This window comes from Onychostruthus taczanowskii, unplaced genomic scaffold (assembly GCF_017590055.1).
Source record: "Onychostruthus taczanowskii isolate IOZ18803 unplaced genomic scaffold, ASM1759005v1 scaffold7, whole genome shotgun sequence".
NCBI classification, from domain to species: Eukaryota; Metazoa; Chordata; class Aves; order Passeriformes; family Passeridae; genus Onychostruthus; species Onychostruthus taczanowskii.
In genome coordinates this window covers 7,974,937-7,993,181 of record NW_024504786.1, presented here as the reverse complement: position 1 = coordinate 7,993,181, position 18,245 = coordinate 7,974,937, and the positions used below count along the sequence as shown (strand labels likewise).

Sequence of the window (18,245 nt, the reverse complement as noted above, 5' to 3'; positions counted from 1 at the left end):
TTTTCAGGGTGCTGCTGGCAAGTACGTGAGTTAAGCAGATACAGTTAAAAAGAAACTTAGTTGCAAATTCTTATTTAGCCTATAATTTTGGTCACATGTGGGCTCACCCCAGCGTCCTGGTAAACTGCTGGCCCTCTCATCTCAATGTGTAATGCCCAGAGTAGAGAGTTAAGAAAAATTTCAGTGCTAAGTACTAAAGCACAAATACTATGATTCCATTGCACTAATTGCTACTTATATAGATAGATATTTGGTCTGTGATCTCTTGTCCAGGCCTTTAATTTTCAGTGTATTTTTGAGTATATTAGAGCAGGCCTAATGACAGGATCAGATCTATCTTTCATTAAGGGTATGCACACAGATTATATAAAGTGATGAGGAAAGGCTGAGAAGAAAAAGAATGCTTCTCAGATATGCACACAGCCCTGACACAATAAGCTTTTATCTTTTAAAGGACAAACAGTACTGTGTCAAAAAATAGAAGATGCAGCTTTCAATGTTGACTATTTTTGGTGCTTTCAAAAAATTCAGAAAGTATTCGGAAAGTAACTTGACTTAACCTGAAGTTACATTGCTCATTGGTTATATTCCTTACAAGATGGGCTAATAACAGTGAATTCTTGGCCAGTTTATTGTAGTTAAATTTTCATTCTTCCTTCCAACAGTTTGCTAGGATTCACTTCCAGATGACCTAAGGTTTTGCTTATTAGGCTTCACAAGAAAGGTTTCTCATTTTTCTTACTAATGGATTTCCTGTTCATAGAAAATTTTTGTGTAGATTCTCCACCCCCTGGCTAACATTTAACATATTTTGACCTGCAGACTTGAATATTTGTCAGTCACAATTGAGTTCTTTTGCTTGTCATAGAGATTGGGAGGCAGTTTGTGTTTGATTTAATTACAACACAGCTACATGCAAGGAAGTGCGCTTTGCATGATCTGTTACTTCTTAAATATAGGCCATAAAAGTAGGGCTTGAGAAGCTTTATCCCAGCATTGGTCTCATGTATCAGTCTTGCTGACTGTGTGATGCTTCACCTGGCAGTCGAAGCAAAACACAAATGCACACCTGCAGTATTCACCTGCCTTCTGGAGATTAAAGACCTGTGCTGCTCTCTTGCAGCACCATTAAATGAACAATGGTTAAACAAAAGAGCTTCTGACAATCCTTGCAGTGGTTTAGTGCTTGTTCTTTTATATCCTGCTTTAATTGCTTGGAACTCTTCCTGTGCAATGAGGGCTGAGGAGGATCCTTGTAGCTGTTTTCTGAAATAACCAGATCAGGATTTTAACAGGGGATTTAGTGATCAGGCAAATTGAGAAGCATGTTTGGCTTCTTGTCTTTTGTCTGCATCCCCTGTGACAATCCGGTTCTCCCATCCAGCTGAGTGTGATAAACCCCAATGTGAGATTTCAGGCAAGAGGAACAGATTTATTCCAATATCAGAACTCTTTTAGTGCTTTTTCTGTGCAAGTGTGGTAAGTGACTGAGCTGAGAAATTCAGAGTCTCTTGATAGTCACGAAAACCTTTGGCCATTCTTCTTATTTCAAGTTATGTGAGCAAACTTTTGTCTACCTTGGTAGGGAGTGATAACAATAATCTTTGCCTAGCAAATCAAGATTATGTGATGCATTTATCTTCAACCCTAAGCTTTGCAGGAATCAGCTGGCTGTTTGAACCTGATTTTTAGCTTGTGGCAAAAGCCACAAGCCCAAAGTAAATTAAGTTCTTTATCACCTTTGAAAAGAAATGAATGGACAGAGGCTCACAGTCCTTTTCACACGCTGTGAGCAAAGTGTTACGTGCTTACTAATGCTTTCATCTTTAGGGCTGTAAATTTTTTTCTTTTGAAAAGTGGAAGTGGAGTCCTTAACATTGTGGCAGTTTGTTCTGTGTAATCTATTCTTCAACCACTTGCTCGGATAGATTAATTTACTAGTTTGAAAGCATGTCAGCAAAATTTTGCTCTACCACTGCAAAGAGTTTCTTTATTCATCAGTTTGGAATGTTGTGTAAGATTTTTGTGTTCTTTTTATGCATTGCTTTGGGGCAAGGACAGGGAAAGCTCTCTTCCTCTAGTTTTTTCCTTCCTTGTTTGAGAATGGTAATGTCATCTACTGCTATTTTCATGCAGTTCATCTGTGATCTGCAATATCAAAGCAGGGTTTTGATGGATGAGTGAAGTAAATTGCAGTCTTATGGAAGACAGCTCTATTGTTATCAAGCTAAAACTTTCCCTCTTCATTGTTTTACTGACACAATATGGGCACAGCTCTTAGAAAATGAAACTTTAAATTGGCTGTGTTGCACTTAGCATTTTTAAAAACATGATAGGATGTCTCAGAACAGTGCACTTCTAAAAAAAATTTAAAATATCTGTTTGAAAAGTGTCTTAAACAGTATATAAACCTGCAGAATGCGATTGGAGGCCCTTTCTTCCAGGCATTTAACACTTATGTAGTCTTCTGAATATTGCCCAAGTGTTTAATGTGCTTAACAAGAAAAGGGTTCATTAAGAGGTTCCCATATGTAATATGTGCCAAATCCATTATGTCTAGAAGACAGCCTGGATTCTTTGGTGAGTGTGGGAAGCTGTTTTTTACCTTTTTACTATTCCTTTCTTATCTCTGTAGTAGAAGTTTCGGTGGAAGCTGAACCTGGGGACAGCTGTTACAGGGAATGGCTTTTTGAGAAGTGGCTGATGCCACTGGGCTGACCTCAGAGTGTGCGTGGGCAGGGCGCTGGAGCTGATCAGAGCCTGTGCTGGGAGTAGAGTGCCCTTCAGCTGGGGAGCTTTTGATTTAGATATTATCAGAGCTACAAGACTTGCGTACTGTAACTCAAGAAGACACATTAAGAATTTGTAATTACTTTGGCCAATAAAAGGAGACTGTGCATAGAGGGAAAAGGGGAAGGGTAGGGAAGTGGGCACATTCCTTGCCTGGTAAGCATTGTCTGTATATTGTGGAGAAAGAGACATGTAAAACACAGAAGTTGCTTGTCACATGACTTAGAGTACTTTTTTTTTTTTACTTCATTGCCTTTCCTTACTTGGAATGTTCTTATTTAGTTGCAGCTCACTGAGAATAATTGGTGAGAATTGTGTGTGTGTTTGTTTGTGTGTGTGTGTGTATTGAAGTGGAGGGGAATATGCACCTGCAGGGGAAAAACCAAAACAACAAACGAAATGAAACCTCTAGAACAGCAACAAACACCCCCAAGAACCTCTTTGAAGAAAGATGTTCCAGTTAGAGCTCTTCACTTTAAGTTAATCTTTGACATTTTAATTTTAACTGCTGCTGATGAACACAGAGCCTTTCAACACATAACTAGTTTCAGGGAAGTAGCTGGATAGTGATAGATGCTGGGAATATTTGGAATTGAAGCATAGGGAATGTGAGAGGGTAGGCTGAATGAAGTTCTTACGTAATTTTTTTTTTTTTTTTGAGGTGTGGTAATTTCAGACTGTCACAGATGGTTAACATGTGCCAGATTTCAGACATTATAGGCAAAGGACAGGCCTTCTTAAAAGTTTCTGTATGTCTGCTTAGAGTAATATACGCAAATATAACCATGTTCTGCCATCCTGAATAGAAACAGCAGATCTCTGCCCTTGGCCTCTGCAGCTTTCAGAGTTCCCTGTACTGGGGGACTGCTAATGCTGCAATTTAATATTATTTACCTTACTCCCAAGTACAGCGAGAAAGACAGGTAGATGCCTTTTCAGCCCTTCAAATGACAGAAAAGGAGAAGAGTGCAGGCTGCTGCACTCAGAAGGACTTCAGTACCTTTGTGGGGAAGGTCAGAGACAAATGAAAATGTGATGCTCTTTGTTCCAAGATGTGCACAAGGAACCATAAGATTTAAATAGTTTTTCACCTGAGCAGTTTTCTCCATCCCCCCCTGGTCACTTGTTTTTGAGCCTTCCTTTTCTTGCACCAGCACAACTGTTTGCAGCTGTGTGAACTGAGTTCTGATTTAGACCCTGTGGCGACTGAAAGTCTGACCAGAACCAGAGCAGAAATTGTATCCAGAGCAGCCTGGGAAAGGTGCACCACTGAGGCTGATGTGCAGCAAAGCACTGCTGTCCCTTGAACAATAATAAAGTTACTCAGTATTATGAGGTGCCAAAAGGTTTCATGATTAGAAGGAGATGGGGGTCTAAGAAAGGTTGTGAATGAGTGACTCAGAGCTAAATAAGAATTTTATTTCAAATCCCAAATAATTTTTTTTTTCATATAAAACCACTTTATTCATCTTTTTCCCCTCCCCTCCCTTCCCCTTGAGGTTTTTAAAGTGTGTACTCCTGGTCTGGATTTGACAGTTTGAGGCATAACACTGTAGAATGAATAGATTTGAATTAATGACTTTAGAAATAGATTTCTACATGAATCCGCAAATTTTAATTAAAAACCATAACTGGTAAACTAGTTTTTGATTTAAACATAATTTAAAACTATGTTCAATCATCTGGACATGTATCATGCAGGGAAAGATGTTTTTCTGCCTCAGATGAGATTTTTATGAGGATAAGCATGGCTTGAAGTGCTGTATAGCTAAGGAGAGGCATTTGGAGTGAAATGGAGGAGTGCATTAAAACAAGTGGAGTGTTTCACGCTGCAGAGAAGGGAGAACTTGAACAGTTCATCTATATGGGCTATAATGGAAAGTGTCACCTCTTCAAATTCATATCTGATAGCAAAGCTTGTTGTTCTTCTTTGGGTCTGGAACGAGAGTTTGACACCTCCAGAACAATGAAAAACACGAGGAAAGCACTCACAAGTGGTTGTGCTTGACACTGCTCTGCCTACGCTATTTTGACTGAAATTTTGCTGTATGCTGTGAAAGGAATTCACATGTGTGGGAGTGTTTCTGACAAATACATGTCTAATTTTGTTTGTAGTAATAACAAAGACATGACACAAAGGCTGATCCTTATCCTAGTTATTATTTAGTTATGCATATGGTCTTCGTAGAGCTATAACTTTATAATAGGAGCTTTGGGTTGCAATAGACATTGCAACAGTTTCTTTATAGGTATATTACTCATAGGCTGGATGGAATAAAGATTGAAGAAGATTGGAGAAAGTACTTTTGCTTTAGCAAGAAATAGCTTTAATCAAAGCTGAGCTTGTTTTTTCAGTACCATTTTGTCCTAAATACTGTAAGAGAAAAGAACTGCTGTAGCATAATTGTGTTTTTCTGACTATTATTAATGGTATTTCTTGCAGCAGTGGTGTTCAAGGACCAAAGTTGACAGGGACCTTGTGATGTGCTTTCTGTGCAGCTATGGGGCACGAGGGGGAAGTTAAATGTTGTTTTGGTTCATTGGTTTTTTTTTTTTTTTTTTTTTTTGGGCTGGGGTGTGTTTCTTTGTATTTTTTTAAACAGTTTTCTTTATGCTTTGGTGATTGCATGTTTCAGACAGGGGACACTTGGCTGGCATTAAAAAAGTTTTGCATGTGTTTCTTCCTCCAGGAGATGATAACAGAGTCCACTCCACTGCGTTGCAGGAAGCTCAGCAATCCTGACATCTTTTCATCTGCTGGGAAAACCAAGCTGCACCGTCAGCTAAGTCAAGATGACTGCAAGCTACGAAGAGGTAGCTTGGCAAGTTCTTTGTCAGGTATGCCATTTTGAAAAGACAGAATGACACCTGGTTAGTGTTAAAGATGCAGCATTGTTGGCATAACAGTCATAATAAAAGATACTGGTAAGTCACTGGTAAGGTGACCTCTTGTTGGCAGGGCATACAAAATTTTATGTAAGAGAAAGATGAAAAAAGAAATATCAGTAGAGAAGAGAGAAAAAGCCTGGATTTAGAGTGAAATTTTGTATATTGCCCAGAGTGAAAAGTTGAAAGCTAAGATTTAATATGCAAAGTTAAAGAATGGAGTTGTGGAACTTTAGGTGACACACTGGTGTATTCTTACCCCTTTTAACATCAGCACTGAATGTAAATTTGCCCACTTTGCCCTTTGTTTCTTACTGGGAAACTTTTTATATCATGTTTAAATTACTATTTAGTTTCTTTTTGGCTTCAAAAGCACTGTAGGAAATTGTCATTCAAAGTAAAAAAGTCTTGTTTACTAACTTGATGTTTTTTCAGTTCATGTAAAATTTGTTTTTTCTTGTGAACAAGCTAGTACCTTGTAATTGAATTTAGTTTGTCAGCTGTAGAATCATTGGAGTGAGCATAGGCAAGTAATTACCCAAAAATGGGCCAAGTTCAGTAGTTTTCTTTTTTTTCAAAGTCTTTGTTAGTGAGCTAGGGGATCACAACTGCTTAAAACTGATACCAGAGTCTGTGATGCTGGAATAGAGCACAGAGAGCTGCATGATCAGTCTAGAATGAAAGAGCTGATACGCCCGAATGCCACTGTTATTCTGTAGCGTTGAGTTGCAGCCCATTTCCTCCCTAATTAAGTTGCTTGCCTATTTGCATGCTAGTGCAAGAACTGGAAGAGTTGAAAATTTTCAGTGGGAGAGAAAGAGGAAGAAGGTGAAACCACCTTTTTTGATTTATATGATTGTGGAAATACATCCAGTCCTAGTCCCTCGTCTTTTATCAGAGGAAGATAAATATTTTCATGTTTGAGGTGTTAGGTGTAATAGAATTAAATAAGCAATAAATTATGTATATTTTATTTTGGCTTGGCCTTGGCTTAGTGTTTTGTTTGTAGTACATGGATAGTTTTTGAAAAATGGAAACATTCATAATGTTTTGTACATGTGTGAGTTTGTTCTCCAAGGTAGGTTAATCACTAGAGAAGAACAGAACTTTATGAACCACACAGATGTTGACTGCCTGCAATGGCCTAAATTAGTACTGTAGCTTTTTTTTAAACTTTGAGTAGAAGAAAGCAAAGTAAGTAGGAGGAAGCAGGAAAACTGGAAGGTCTGTTCTCTTTTAAAAACAATTTTTCTGTTTGAAGAATGTAATTTCAGAACAATAAATTCTATATTCTCCAGAACCTGTTGATTCATCTTGATTACTTTTCAGTCTACTATACTTGATTCAGGAAGGGATAAAGAGCCTGAACAAGATCAGTCTGACCCAACTGGGTAGAGAAAATGTACAGGTTTAGATGTTTATTTTCAATGTAGGTGTTTGGAATGTGTGTAGAACTTGAGGCATAACAGGGAAAGGCTTTAGCTTCAAGTTCCATCCTTAAAATGATTCCTGCTAATTTTTGCCACAGAATCAAATAAGTTTGAAGAATGCAGATGACTGATTGGCTGAGATTTGACTCTTGATGGAATTCTGCCCTCCTGGATTCAGGTTTTGTGGAACTAAAAGGAGATATAACTATATCTTATAGAGACTTAAATAAAGTTATTCTTGTAAGCATGGGTATTTTAGACTGCTATATAATGATATTATTTGACTTGCTATTTCAGGGTATCTTTATTAGTGCTGTATAGAGATAAGAACAGCAATGTACATTTCTGTAGTTTTAGGTCTCTGCCGATGAGTTGTTTTATTTATACATTGTCTTGAAAATGATCAAGCCATGAAAATCATGGCCACAGCTGTAAGCAGCTTGAGTGGGACCAGGAAGAGGGTACTAATATGTTGTGTTTCTGTTTGCTTGACAAAGTTGAGCCTGCTCATCTCTCATACACTTTGTCTCATTCTGTTGGTGTATACTTGGCCCATTGCCTGTAACTATCACAGAAATTTAATCTTTACAAGTTAACTCATCTCTCATACACTTTGTCTCATTCTGTTGGTGTGTACTTGGCCATTGCCTGTAACTATCACAGAAAATTAATCTTTACAAGTTAAAAAAAGCAAAAAAACCGACACCACTTCCACTCCACACCTTTCCTTAAAAAAAGAAAAAAACCCACACCACTTCCACTCCACATCTTTCACCAGCATCATGGCTGGTCACATTATGTGACAGTCTTCCAAATATTGCAGCCACTTTTATGGAATGAATGTAATAATTCACGTCTAGTTCTAAGGTGCAGCTGAATTTGTAAACACATTCCTACCTCTGAAGGAACAAGTCTTTTCTGCAGCATATTTGTGATTAAAGGTGTAGCCTTCCTGCTACTTACTGCAATAAATGTCTCAGTCCCGTGTGATTCCTGAGCATGTAGTAATCCATTGAATGCAAGAATCTTTACTATGCTTGGGAGGGGGTGTGTTATTTAGTCCCATAGTCCTAATTTTAAGGAAAAGAGGGAGCATGTAGTAATCCATTGAATGCAAGAATCTTTACTATGCTTGGGAGGGGTGTCTTATTTAATAAGTCCCATAGTCTTAATTTTAAGGAAAAGAGATATTATCCACTTCCATTTTGCAATGGGGAAATTGCAGTACAGGGCTTGACTGACCAAACTTACAGAGTAAGTCATCTGGAAGCTAATAACTGAACCCAGATTCACAGACTTCTTCACTTATGCGTTTTTAACCACAGAAATATCTTCTCTTTTTTCTTTGTGGATGACATTGTACATAAAAGGAAGCTGTCAAGCTCTGTGCAGTCAAAATATGACCTACTTTGACTTTGGTTCTTTCTCTTTGCGGAAATTTACTGCTTGACATTTTTCAAAAACAAGTGTTGCATTGACTAGAAAATATGTATTGAGCAAAAAATATCCATCCATTGTTCAAAGCAAGACAATATTTAAACATACACTATATTATGTTACAGCTGTGTGGAATGCAATGCTCAGTGTTCCAGTGGTAGGAGAAAGTGGGGATGTCTACATGACCAAGCTATTTTAGAGGAGACAATATTTTACAATTAGGAATCTATTTTCAAAAGAATTTTTAAAATTAGACTAAAGAGATTTTGCCTTTCTTTAGGGCAGCAAATACTGTTTCCTTTTTAAGGTGAGTGGAATATGGAAATTTAAAAAGTCATAACAGTCTGTTTTTACAAGGTTTTTGGATTGTCCCATTATCTCATAATGTAAAGTAGATTTTTTTGGAAATTGTTAGTTATCAAACATAATGAATTTACTGGTAAGGTGCTCTTACAAGTTTTAACCTACCAAAATCTTGAAGTTGCTTTTTTTATGAATTGCTTTTTCTTCACATGCAATATTTTTACAGCTGTGTGGAATGCAATGCTCAGTGTTCCAGTGGTAGGAGAAAGTGGGGATGTCTACATGACCAAGCTATTTTAGAGGAGACAATATTTTACAATTAGGAATCTATTTTCAAAAGAATTTTTAAAATTAGACTAAAGAGATTTTGCCTTTCTTTAGGGCAGCAAATATTGTTTCCTTTTTAAGGTGAGTGGAATATGGAAATTTAAAAAGTCATAACAGTCTGTTTTTACAAGGTTTTTGGATTGTCCCATTATCTCATAATGTAAAGTAGATTTTTTTGGAAATTGTTAGTTATCAAACATAATGAATTTACTGGTAAGGTGCTCTTACAAGTTTTAACCTACCAAAATCTTGAAGTTGCTTTTTTTTATTAATTACTTTTTCTTCACATGCAATATTTATTCTCAGCTTTGTATCTTGAACTTGCAGACTTGTTTAGAAACAAGCTGATGGTATTTTGATTTTATTTTTAAAGGAAAACAGCTACTTCCCTTATCCAATAGTGTCCACAGTGGAGTGGGGCAGACGCTGTGGCAGCCTCCTGGAGACACCTCCAACCTGGTCCGCATGAGAAATCAGTCTCTGGGACAATCTGCTCCTTCCCTTACTGCTGGTTTGGTGAGTGGCTCTGGGAATACTCATGGTGCTTTCGTGCTATAAAAAGTGATCCTGTGCTTTAGTTTTTACCTTGTTTCCCCTGTTCCTGCTCAGTGAAAGCAGCATTTTGTTCCTGTGGGACTTCTTAGGCTACAGGGTGAACCAGGAAGAGAATATGTTCATCCTGCTTCAAACAGAAAGCAGGAAAAGATGTGTATTGAAGAATAATCTCTTTTTGGGGACATTCCTTCTCAAGGTCACTTCAGTAGCCTGATGCCTGAAAGAAATATCACTGGAAGTCTAGGAGGTGTGAGCTTGGGAACCCAACCATTTCAAACAAGTTTAACTGGGAAGCTGCTTTCTGAATATTTATCTCTGCCTGTTTTGCTAGGGAACAGCTAGGGGGATGAATCTGAAAAGGATAACTCTTATGTTCAAGTAATTGAAGAGCTGAAACTGACATATGCTCTTCTTTGTGGTTTCTCTCAAAAGGTTTTGGTAAAAAACCTTTGGGAAAATATTTTTTGAGGAATGTTGCATCTGCTAAATTAACATTTTCTAAGAAAAGAGTGTTCTGTATGGGGACACACATTCAGGTGGCTACGGTCAAGTCTGAACTGCACACAAAAAGGAACACATGTTTTGTTTGTAAATTTTCCTTATTATCTATAAAAATCTAAAATCAGTGACATGTGAGGAGAAGAAAAATCCAAGGGTAGGAAAAGACAGTTATTTGTGAGCAAGCATATATACAACAGAAATTGTTGGTAAAAAGTAGATTAAAGCCACAGTTGAATTTTTTTTTTTTTTGCTGAACATCTACAGAGTTATTTATATAACTATACAACAGAAATTGTTGGTAAAAAGTAGATTAAAGCCAAAGTTGAATTTTTTTTTTTGTTGAACATCTACAGAGTTATTTATATAATAAGTTTTACTCAAGTGAGGAATTTTGGTGTGTGCTACTTATAATGCTGCAAGTAACTGGGTAAATTTATGTTACACTCTAAAACTGATTAGAAGAAGTGACCCCTTAAGTAAAAGGGTGTATCTTGGATAAAGCTCTGAGAATTTTTTGGGGGTTCCTAGACAGTTTGGCACCACCGGGTTATGAAAGGAAACTTAAATCTTTAAGGTTCAAGAAGCCACACATTTGTTTTACAACTAATTTTGATTTCACAATGAAGTAATTGTAGTCTTGAGATTTTCAGATGTGTTACTATATTGAAATTCTTCTGATTTGATTTAATTGTGTTCTATCTTAAATTGGTGCCTGTTCAGTGTTTGCCTTAAATTTATGTTCTCACCAGTACTAAATTCAGTGGTAACAGAAAGGGAGAATGTTCACATGAACTTGGCTAGAAGTAGTTATCTGAGGGGGATTAGGAAATGTAATATGTTAAAACACAGGCCTGTTCTCTAGAGGCAGATAAATGCCTTGAAGCTTCATAGCTTAGGTTAATGAAAATAACTGTGCTTTAAAACAAAGCACTAATTCTCAGATATTTAATTTGGAGTACTAGGTTGTTGCTTAACAGCTGTGTGCAGCTCAGCAAGCTGCAGATGTTTGCATGTTACAATTCTGCATATTACTCATATTATACCCTGTGTTTTCAATTTGTGCTGTCTATCAAATGTTCTGGTATGAAACACAATGCCAATGAGTTATTTTAAAATAATTTCAAATTCTCTGTTTCCTAAGTAAGGCAGAGAAATTCATCTCTAAATCCAATTTTTGTTCCTCTGTGATGGTGTTGAACAATATGGTCACTTTCCTATCTCTGTATATTCTATGATGGGCTGTGTGTTTCATTACAGTTGCAGTTAATTAAGCCTAGACATTACAAATTTTTATGTGAAGTGGGTTTCAAAAGCAGTGACTGAAGAACATCACAAGATGAACACCTAATTAAATGCAGTGAGTCCTGAGATTTTGGAGCCACTTACATGTTTGCAGCTGTTGTAATATGCTTGTGGTATTGAAATACATTTCACAAATTAGAATAGCAAAAGGTCTCTTGCCAGTATAATTAATCTCCTTTGAAGAATAGCCCTATTAAGAGATGAGTAAGTTCAGTAATGCAGAGTGTGATTTTTAATATGCCAGCCTTGACTGCTAGAGCATTTAATTCTTCTATTATTTGTTATAATACAGTAGTTGGAATGCTAGAGAGAAGTGGAATGTGATTTAGGAAAGCCAGGAAAGCTGTGTGCATTGTTTCTGCTCCCTCTTTCTGGTTCTGCAGGTATCAATAGATTTTCCTTTGCTAAATTGCTTTGTGGCATTCAGTAATGTGTTTTTTTGCTTTCTAACCACTACTAATCCTACAGATTGTTTACTGTGCTTAAATTGCTTTTCCTCTTTAAAATATTTGCAAAGTGAAAAAATAAGTTAACAACAGCAAATCTACAGAAATTAGTTTTCAGTTTCTGAAACAAGCCTGATAGCTAGGCTACTTATCAGCAATGACTCCAGAACTGGGAATACATAAAATTCTAACTTGCTAAATGATATAAACACAATTTATTGTTGGGCAGGATCTTTCAGCTCATACATGTGTGATAATCTGGATTAATGTGCCTGCACAGCAGTTGCCACCAGGTCCTTGACTTGAGAAAGAAGCCAGGGCAACGTGAATGCTGAGTGCTGTCATTGTGGAATGAAAGGTGTTGATCTGATCTGTGTGCCTTCTAAATATACGTGAGGATTTTAGAGGATGACCTTCAGCTCATCATCTACCTTAAGACAAATGGCTCTGATCCTATGAGATTGAATTCTGCTGGGGAGTATCCTATTTAAGACTTTAAATCCCTAAGATAGCCGAGGAAGTAATCAGAGGAAAACACATAAAGCGTCATCGTGGGCAGCTCAGTGGTATTTCCTGCTGTCAAGACCCAAATACACTAAAAAAATTGGGTGCAGGGAATATGTATGGAGTGCACATCTAAGGAACAGAAGGGTAATTTTATAGAAAATTTCTTTTGACTTCGTTTTGGGGGCTTGTCTGAGATGTTACCCTGTCATAAAAAGAGTTAGACCTTGGACTGTGTTTTTTTAAGGGAGGTTACAAAATCCTAGAATACACTGAGTTGGAAGGGACCCACAAGGATCATGGAGTCCAACTCCTGGCCCTGTACAGGACACCCCAAGAGTCACCCCGTGTTCTTGGGAGTGTTGTCCAAAGGCTTCTGGAATTCAGACACCCTTGGTGCTGCAGCTGTTACCCTGTGGAGCCTGTTCCAGTGCTCGACCACCCTCTGGGTGAAAAACTCCTTCCTGATATCTGACCTAAACCTTTCCTGACCCAGCTTCATCCTCTTTCCTTGAGTCCTGTCACTGGTGATGCTAAAGATCAGTTATGTGGGTGCATTCTCTTATGAAGGAAGGCATAGAGAGCATCAGGGTTTCTAAATTTTAGAAAGGAAAGAGAAGAGATGGTTGTGATTGTTGTAGAGGTAGATTGGGAGTGTCTTTCTTGCAACTCTTAATTTTGACAAAACGCAATGTGAATGAAACTGATTACCAGGAGCAATGCCATAAGGTGCTAATATTCCATAGCTCAGCATTTATTAGTGGGCAAGGGGTGACTTTCCCCTCATTTTCATTAAGGACAGGATTCTTAACTAGAGCACTACACTAATGCTGAATATGCTTCTTTATTTGTGAAGACAGATTCTGTGTGTGTGTGTGTGTGTCCCATGTCCTGGCCCCTCACAGAGAGCATCTCAAGCACCCTCTCCAGGGTTTTGTGAAAGAAACATCTGATAATGTGCAACCCATTAATTAGGACTACGTCTCTTATGCATTACTCACCATCTGATGCCTGGAAAAGTTTGGGATGTTCCAGGAATAAGAAACCATGCATGTTCCTTCTGCCAACTGTGGTGATAGGAAAACATTTGAAGAAGCCTGTCAGTTGAAACTTAGATATGTTTGTGAAAGAGATTTTGAAATTATTTTTTTAAATACTTACAAACTCTAATTTTCTGAGGTGCTTCCAGTACTGAACTGAAACTTGTGGTACTCCTTGAACTGAAAAACTGGACATAATTTTTGTAAATGAGGTTCAGGGTTTCAGCCGGGTGGTTGCAGTTCTATTTAGTGTAAACTTTCTTCCTTATATTCTGGGATATATTATGGGATGTGGTCAGAGCCATTTCTTCATCTTCAGAGATGAAGGCTGCTGACTAAGCTGTTGGTGCTCTGTTAATCCTCTGATGCCAGACTTGTAAGATTTCCTTGTAGGGTCAGTCTCATCTTCACAGGATAATTTCAAAAGCCTTAGGGTTTTACATTTACTTTCAAACAGAGTGGAAGTTGAGACAAAGTGAAATAATTGCATATTCATTGTGATTGTACACAGTACCAGAGAGTAATCTTTCCTTCATCTTGTTCTAGAAGAAATGGTTAAAAACCCAAGCCTCTTAGATTTTGAATAATGATCTGGAGAGTAGAAAAGCTCAACTGCAAAGATTTGAAACAACTCTCAACTGAAGAAGTTCCTCTGTGGAACAACACTCGGTGTGATTTATTGTGAACATTCAGTTCCCCAAACTGTGGATTAGGCAATGCTGAGTGGAATGGGGAGAATGGGTCATCCTTGTGGTGTTGGGGCCTTGGCTCGGTGTGTGCCGAGAGCCTGGCAACAGACAGACCTCACACTGTGGTACCTTTGGTCTCCAAGCTGGGGTATGCTTTTTAGATGTAGGAGATAATACTGAATTTTTATGATCTAAATTTTTGCTCTTTTTTTTTTTTTTTTTTTTTTTTTTTTTTTTTTTAAATTTCATATTACATATATTAGGAATAAAATAAATTGTACGCAATATATAAAGTTCCCGTAATAGCATATTTCCTATGTGCAGGATGCTGTTTATTAAAAAGAAAATAAAAATTTGTATTGTTCCTGGCTATGAGGAAGAGTGGCAAATTTGCGGCAGGTTTGAGTTAGTGAGTGAGATTACTGCAAGGTGGGTGCTTCCCTTTGAATTGCGGTGGAAGTGGAATCCAAAGGCTGTGCTTTCCTCCAGCCCGTGCAGGGTGTGGGGCTGCGTTGCCATCTGCTGGTGTGCCGGGGCTGGGGACAGGAACCGAGAGCTCCACCATCCAAGCGAGATTTTGTCAAACGGCGTTAGGACCCTGTAAGCATCAGTGATTTTACAGCAGGGCTGCTTTCTTTCTGGGATTGTGTCCCACAGCAATCCCTTGTTAATAATTGCCCTTTTTCTTTTAGCTGGAGTATGAATTCGCTTTGTAATGCCGTGCTGTGGTTTGCAGCATCCTTTTTCTGGTAACAGAGACATGATGGTTGGGACATTTACGAACAAAAAAAGATTAAAAAAAATATTATTTGTGGCCGATTTCTAGAAATAAAATCGGGAATTTTTGGGTGGCCGCTGTGTGAGCTGCGCTTCGGCCTCTGGCCTGGCGGTGGCGCTGCAGCCCCGGGCGTCTCACGCGCTGCGCTCCCGCCGGGAATGTCGGCCTGGCTCTGGGACAGCCGGGCTGGGCACCGGCGTGCTTCCCGCAGCTAAAGGAGACCTTAATTCTGTGTTGTTCGTCAGCTCAGTACCGGAATTAATAATTCAAGAGGCCTGGTGAAGTGCAGCGGAGCTAGAAGTTCCAGCTTCAAAACCTCTGCTAGTTATAAAGGGAAATTCCATCTCCACAACTCCCGCTTAGTCCCCTGCGCTTTAATGGGTTTGCTGTTTATTATTTAGGATCTCTGCGTTATGCAGAGATGGTTAGTGGTTATTAAACCGCTGGTAGGGCTGTTAAACTCACAGGGATGAGGTCTTGGAAGGAATGGGGCTGGCAGAGACCAGGTACAACATCTGCTCTCCCACCACACTCTCCACTCTGCTCCTTACGTGTGCTGGCAGTGAGGTGAGTGCATGGAGCTTAGAGCTCCACCTCACAAAATAATTAGATATAATCTCTTTTAATTGAAAAATGCAGCACTAGTTCAGGGGCAAATCATTAATGCCAGTCGTGCATAGTGCTACCATCCTGTGGATTGCCTGGATACTTCTTACAAAAGCAGGCGTTTGAATCTGACGGGAAAACTTCATTTACATTTGTGTCTTCTAAAACACACAGCTGCTCTTTTCCCAGAATGTTTTGTCAGAGATAATGTTACTTTTTGTTTGCATTTTAGATGGCAACATGTTGGCTATTTAAATGTTGCTCAATACAGATAAAAATAGTTTTGTTTAAGAATAATCCTGAAAGTTATGAATGATGAAGGTCATAAATTATTTCATTTTTTAATTTACTATTAGGGAGTAGAGAACATTCAATACTTGACTATACAGATTATTTCATTTTTTAATTTACTATTAGGGAGAACATTCAATACTTGACTATACAAGTAGGATTTCATATTTTTATCTTGGTAGAAAAGGAAAAGACATCAGGAACTATGGCTGCATGAATGAATGGATTTTATTACTGTATGAGGCATGGAAATTGCATTTTAAATTGGGTGCATTGTGCTACCATCCTGTGGATTGCCTGGATACTTCTTACAAAAGCAGGTGTTTGAATCTGACGGGAAAACTTCATTTACATTTGTGTCTTCTAAAACACACAGCTGCTCTTTTCCCAGAATGTTTTGTCAGAGATAATGTTACTTTTTGTTTCCATTTTAGATGGCAACATGTTGGCTATTTAAATGTTGCTCAATACAGATAAAAATAGTTTTGTTTAAGAATAATCCTGAAAGTTATGAATGATGAAGGTCATAAATTATTTCATTTTTTAATTTACTATTAGGGAGTAGAGAACATTCAATACTTGACTATACAGGTAGGATTTCATATTTTTATCTTGGTAGAAAAGGAAAAGACAGCAGGAACTATGGCTGCATGAATGAAGGGATTTTATTACTGTATGAAGGCATGGAAATTGCATTTTAAATTGACAGTTGTAATAACCTGAGTTAGGAAGTAGTGGATTTCCAAATTAAGACCACGTGTGAAGTCTAAGTTTGTGCATACTAATTAGATGTTTGCATGGACATATGCTGCAGGGTCTGTTGGTGAATCTTTGGGGACATTATCAATTTTGGAATTTGGGCAGGGCCTGAGAAAGAAGTATGGAGCAAGTTCTAGACATTTGGCAGTGTTTAGAGTGCTTGCAGGGACTTACCTTTGTCGCAGCTTTTAAGGTGTCTCTGGTAGGAAACCAAAAATGGATGTGCTGTGACTCTGTGTTTTCATGATAGATTCAGGACACTTGCTTCACACTGGCATCCAAATGTGATAGTCCTGATTGGTTTTTCACTAGGAAACTTCATTCTGAATAATTCATGTAAAGAACAGAAATTTTTTGTGATAAACTCTGTACTAAAGTTATATTTACTATGTAGTGCATATTACTAAAGCACAGTCAGCATCTTGCTCTGGAGAAACTTCAGCATATTACTTAAAACACAGTCAGCAGCTTTTTGCTCACTTCAGTTAAGTGAATTCCATTTTGGAGTGGACCCATTGGCTTAAAGGAGGTTTTCATATTTGAAAGAAAATACTCTTCTGTGTAACCTGAGGCTTGTCATTGTAGGAAATATGAATTCATAAAACTTGCCTTGTGATAATTGTTAGGCACTAGACTGTCAGTTTGAATGATTGCAGTTCTCATTATCTTCAGATGCTGCATGTTATTTTTTTTGTCTGTGAATATGTTGAATTGATTTTTGGCACATGCAGTCACTTCTCTTCCTGACAGCAGCACTATTGTAGGTGTAAAGTGAGAAACTGCTGTAGTGTGCATGGAAAATTAGCTATTTTGCTTGGGGAACTAGGGCGAACTTAAAATATAGTTATTCAGACTGTCTTGAACACACTCTGTTGAAGAGAGAGGCTTTGTTCCTTGAGTGTTGTTCTGTGGTTCTCAGTGACCTCTCTATAAACACATACTGATGTACACAATGAAAGTTATGGGTTTTAATTTAAAGTAGTTGGGAATTTGCTGTTTTTTTTTTTTTTTTTTTGGCAGATATTTCCATAGGAAGGCACTGTGAGATGTCTGCATTTAGTATTTTAATATGGCTGCCTTCTGTGTCTGGTAATACCTCTTGAAATAGTTTCCTAGCATGTGGTAATAGGAGGATGGGTCTTAAAATATGAAGTAGTTTGTTTGCTTAAGTTTCAAGCTGCTTTCTTTCAGAAACGCAAAGTGTTTTGAGCCTTAGGACATTTATAAGAGTCCCCTGTAGCATTTTGACTAAGCAAAAGCTTTGGACATGCTCTGTAATTAGTAGCATAATCCTCCATGTTTGGCTGCCACTTTTTGTTTGGTCTGTTTTCCTGCACTGTGTCACTTTGGTTTATCCAAGCCATGCAATGTGTCTTTCCAGCAATCCTTTTTCAGCCCCAGAGACACGGTGATTGTTTATTTTACCACTTTCAGGACAGTGGGAATACAGAGGTTTGTGTGCATCACCTCTGAAGAGCTGCAGCTCAGATTCTGTCCCAGGAGTTAATCTAAAATCCTTATTGCCTCGAGATTACCAGGGTGGGAGAGGTGAAATCTCTTGGCAGAGATAAGGGCAGCCTTGTAAGTGAAACACAAGCCTG

The 18,245-nt window shown here is 38.1% G+C and overlaps 1 protein-coding gene across 8 annotated transcripts in view; it reads left to right on the top strand.

The window, feature by feature from the left end:
* MAST2 (microtubule associated serine/threonine kinase 2) overlaps positions 1-18,245 on the top strand; it is a 189,122-nt gene that overhangs the window by 15,243 nt on the left and 155,634 nt on the right. For 6 of the 8 annotated variants that reach the window (XM_041421480.1, XM_041421478.1, XM_041421477.1 and 3 more), the window contains exons 2-3: positions 5,481-5,628; positions 9,547-9,689. In XM_041421480.1, coding sequence (XP_041277414.1) covers positions 5,481-5,628; positions 9,547-9,689 — 291 coding nt within the window. Of the gene's footprint in view, positions 1-5,480; positions 5,629-9,546; positions 9,690-18,245 lie in introns of those variants that run through there. The other 2 variants (XM_041421484.1, XM_041421482.1) reach the window with 1 other exon arrangement.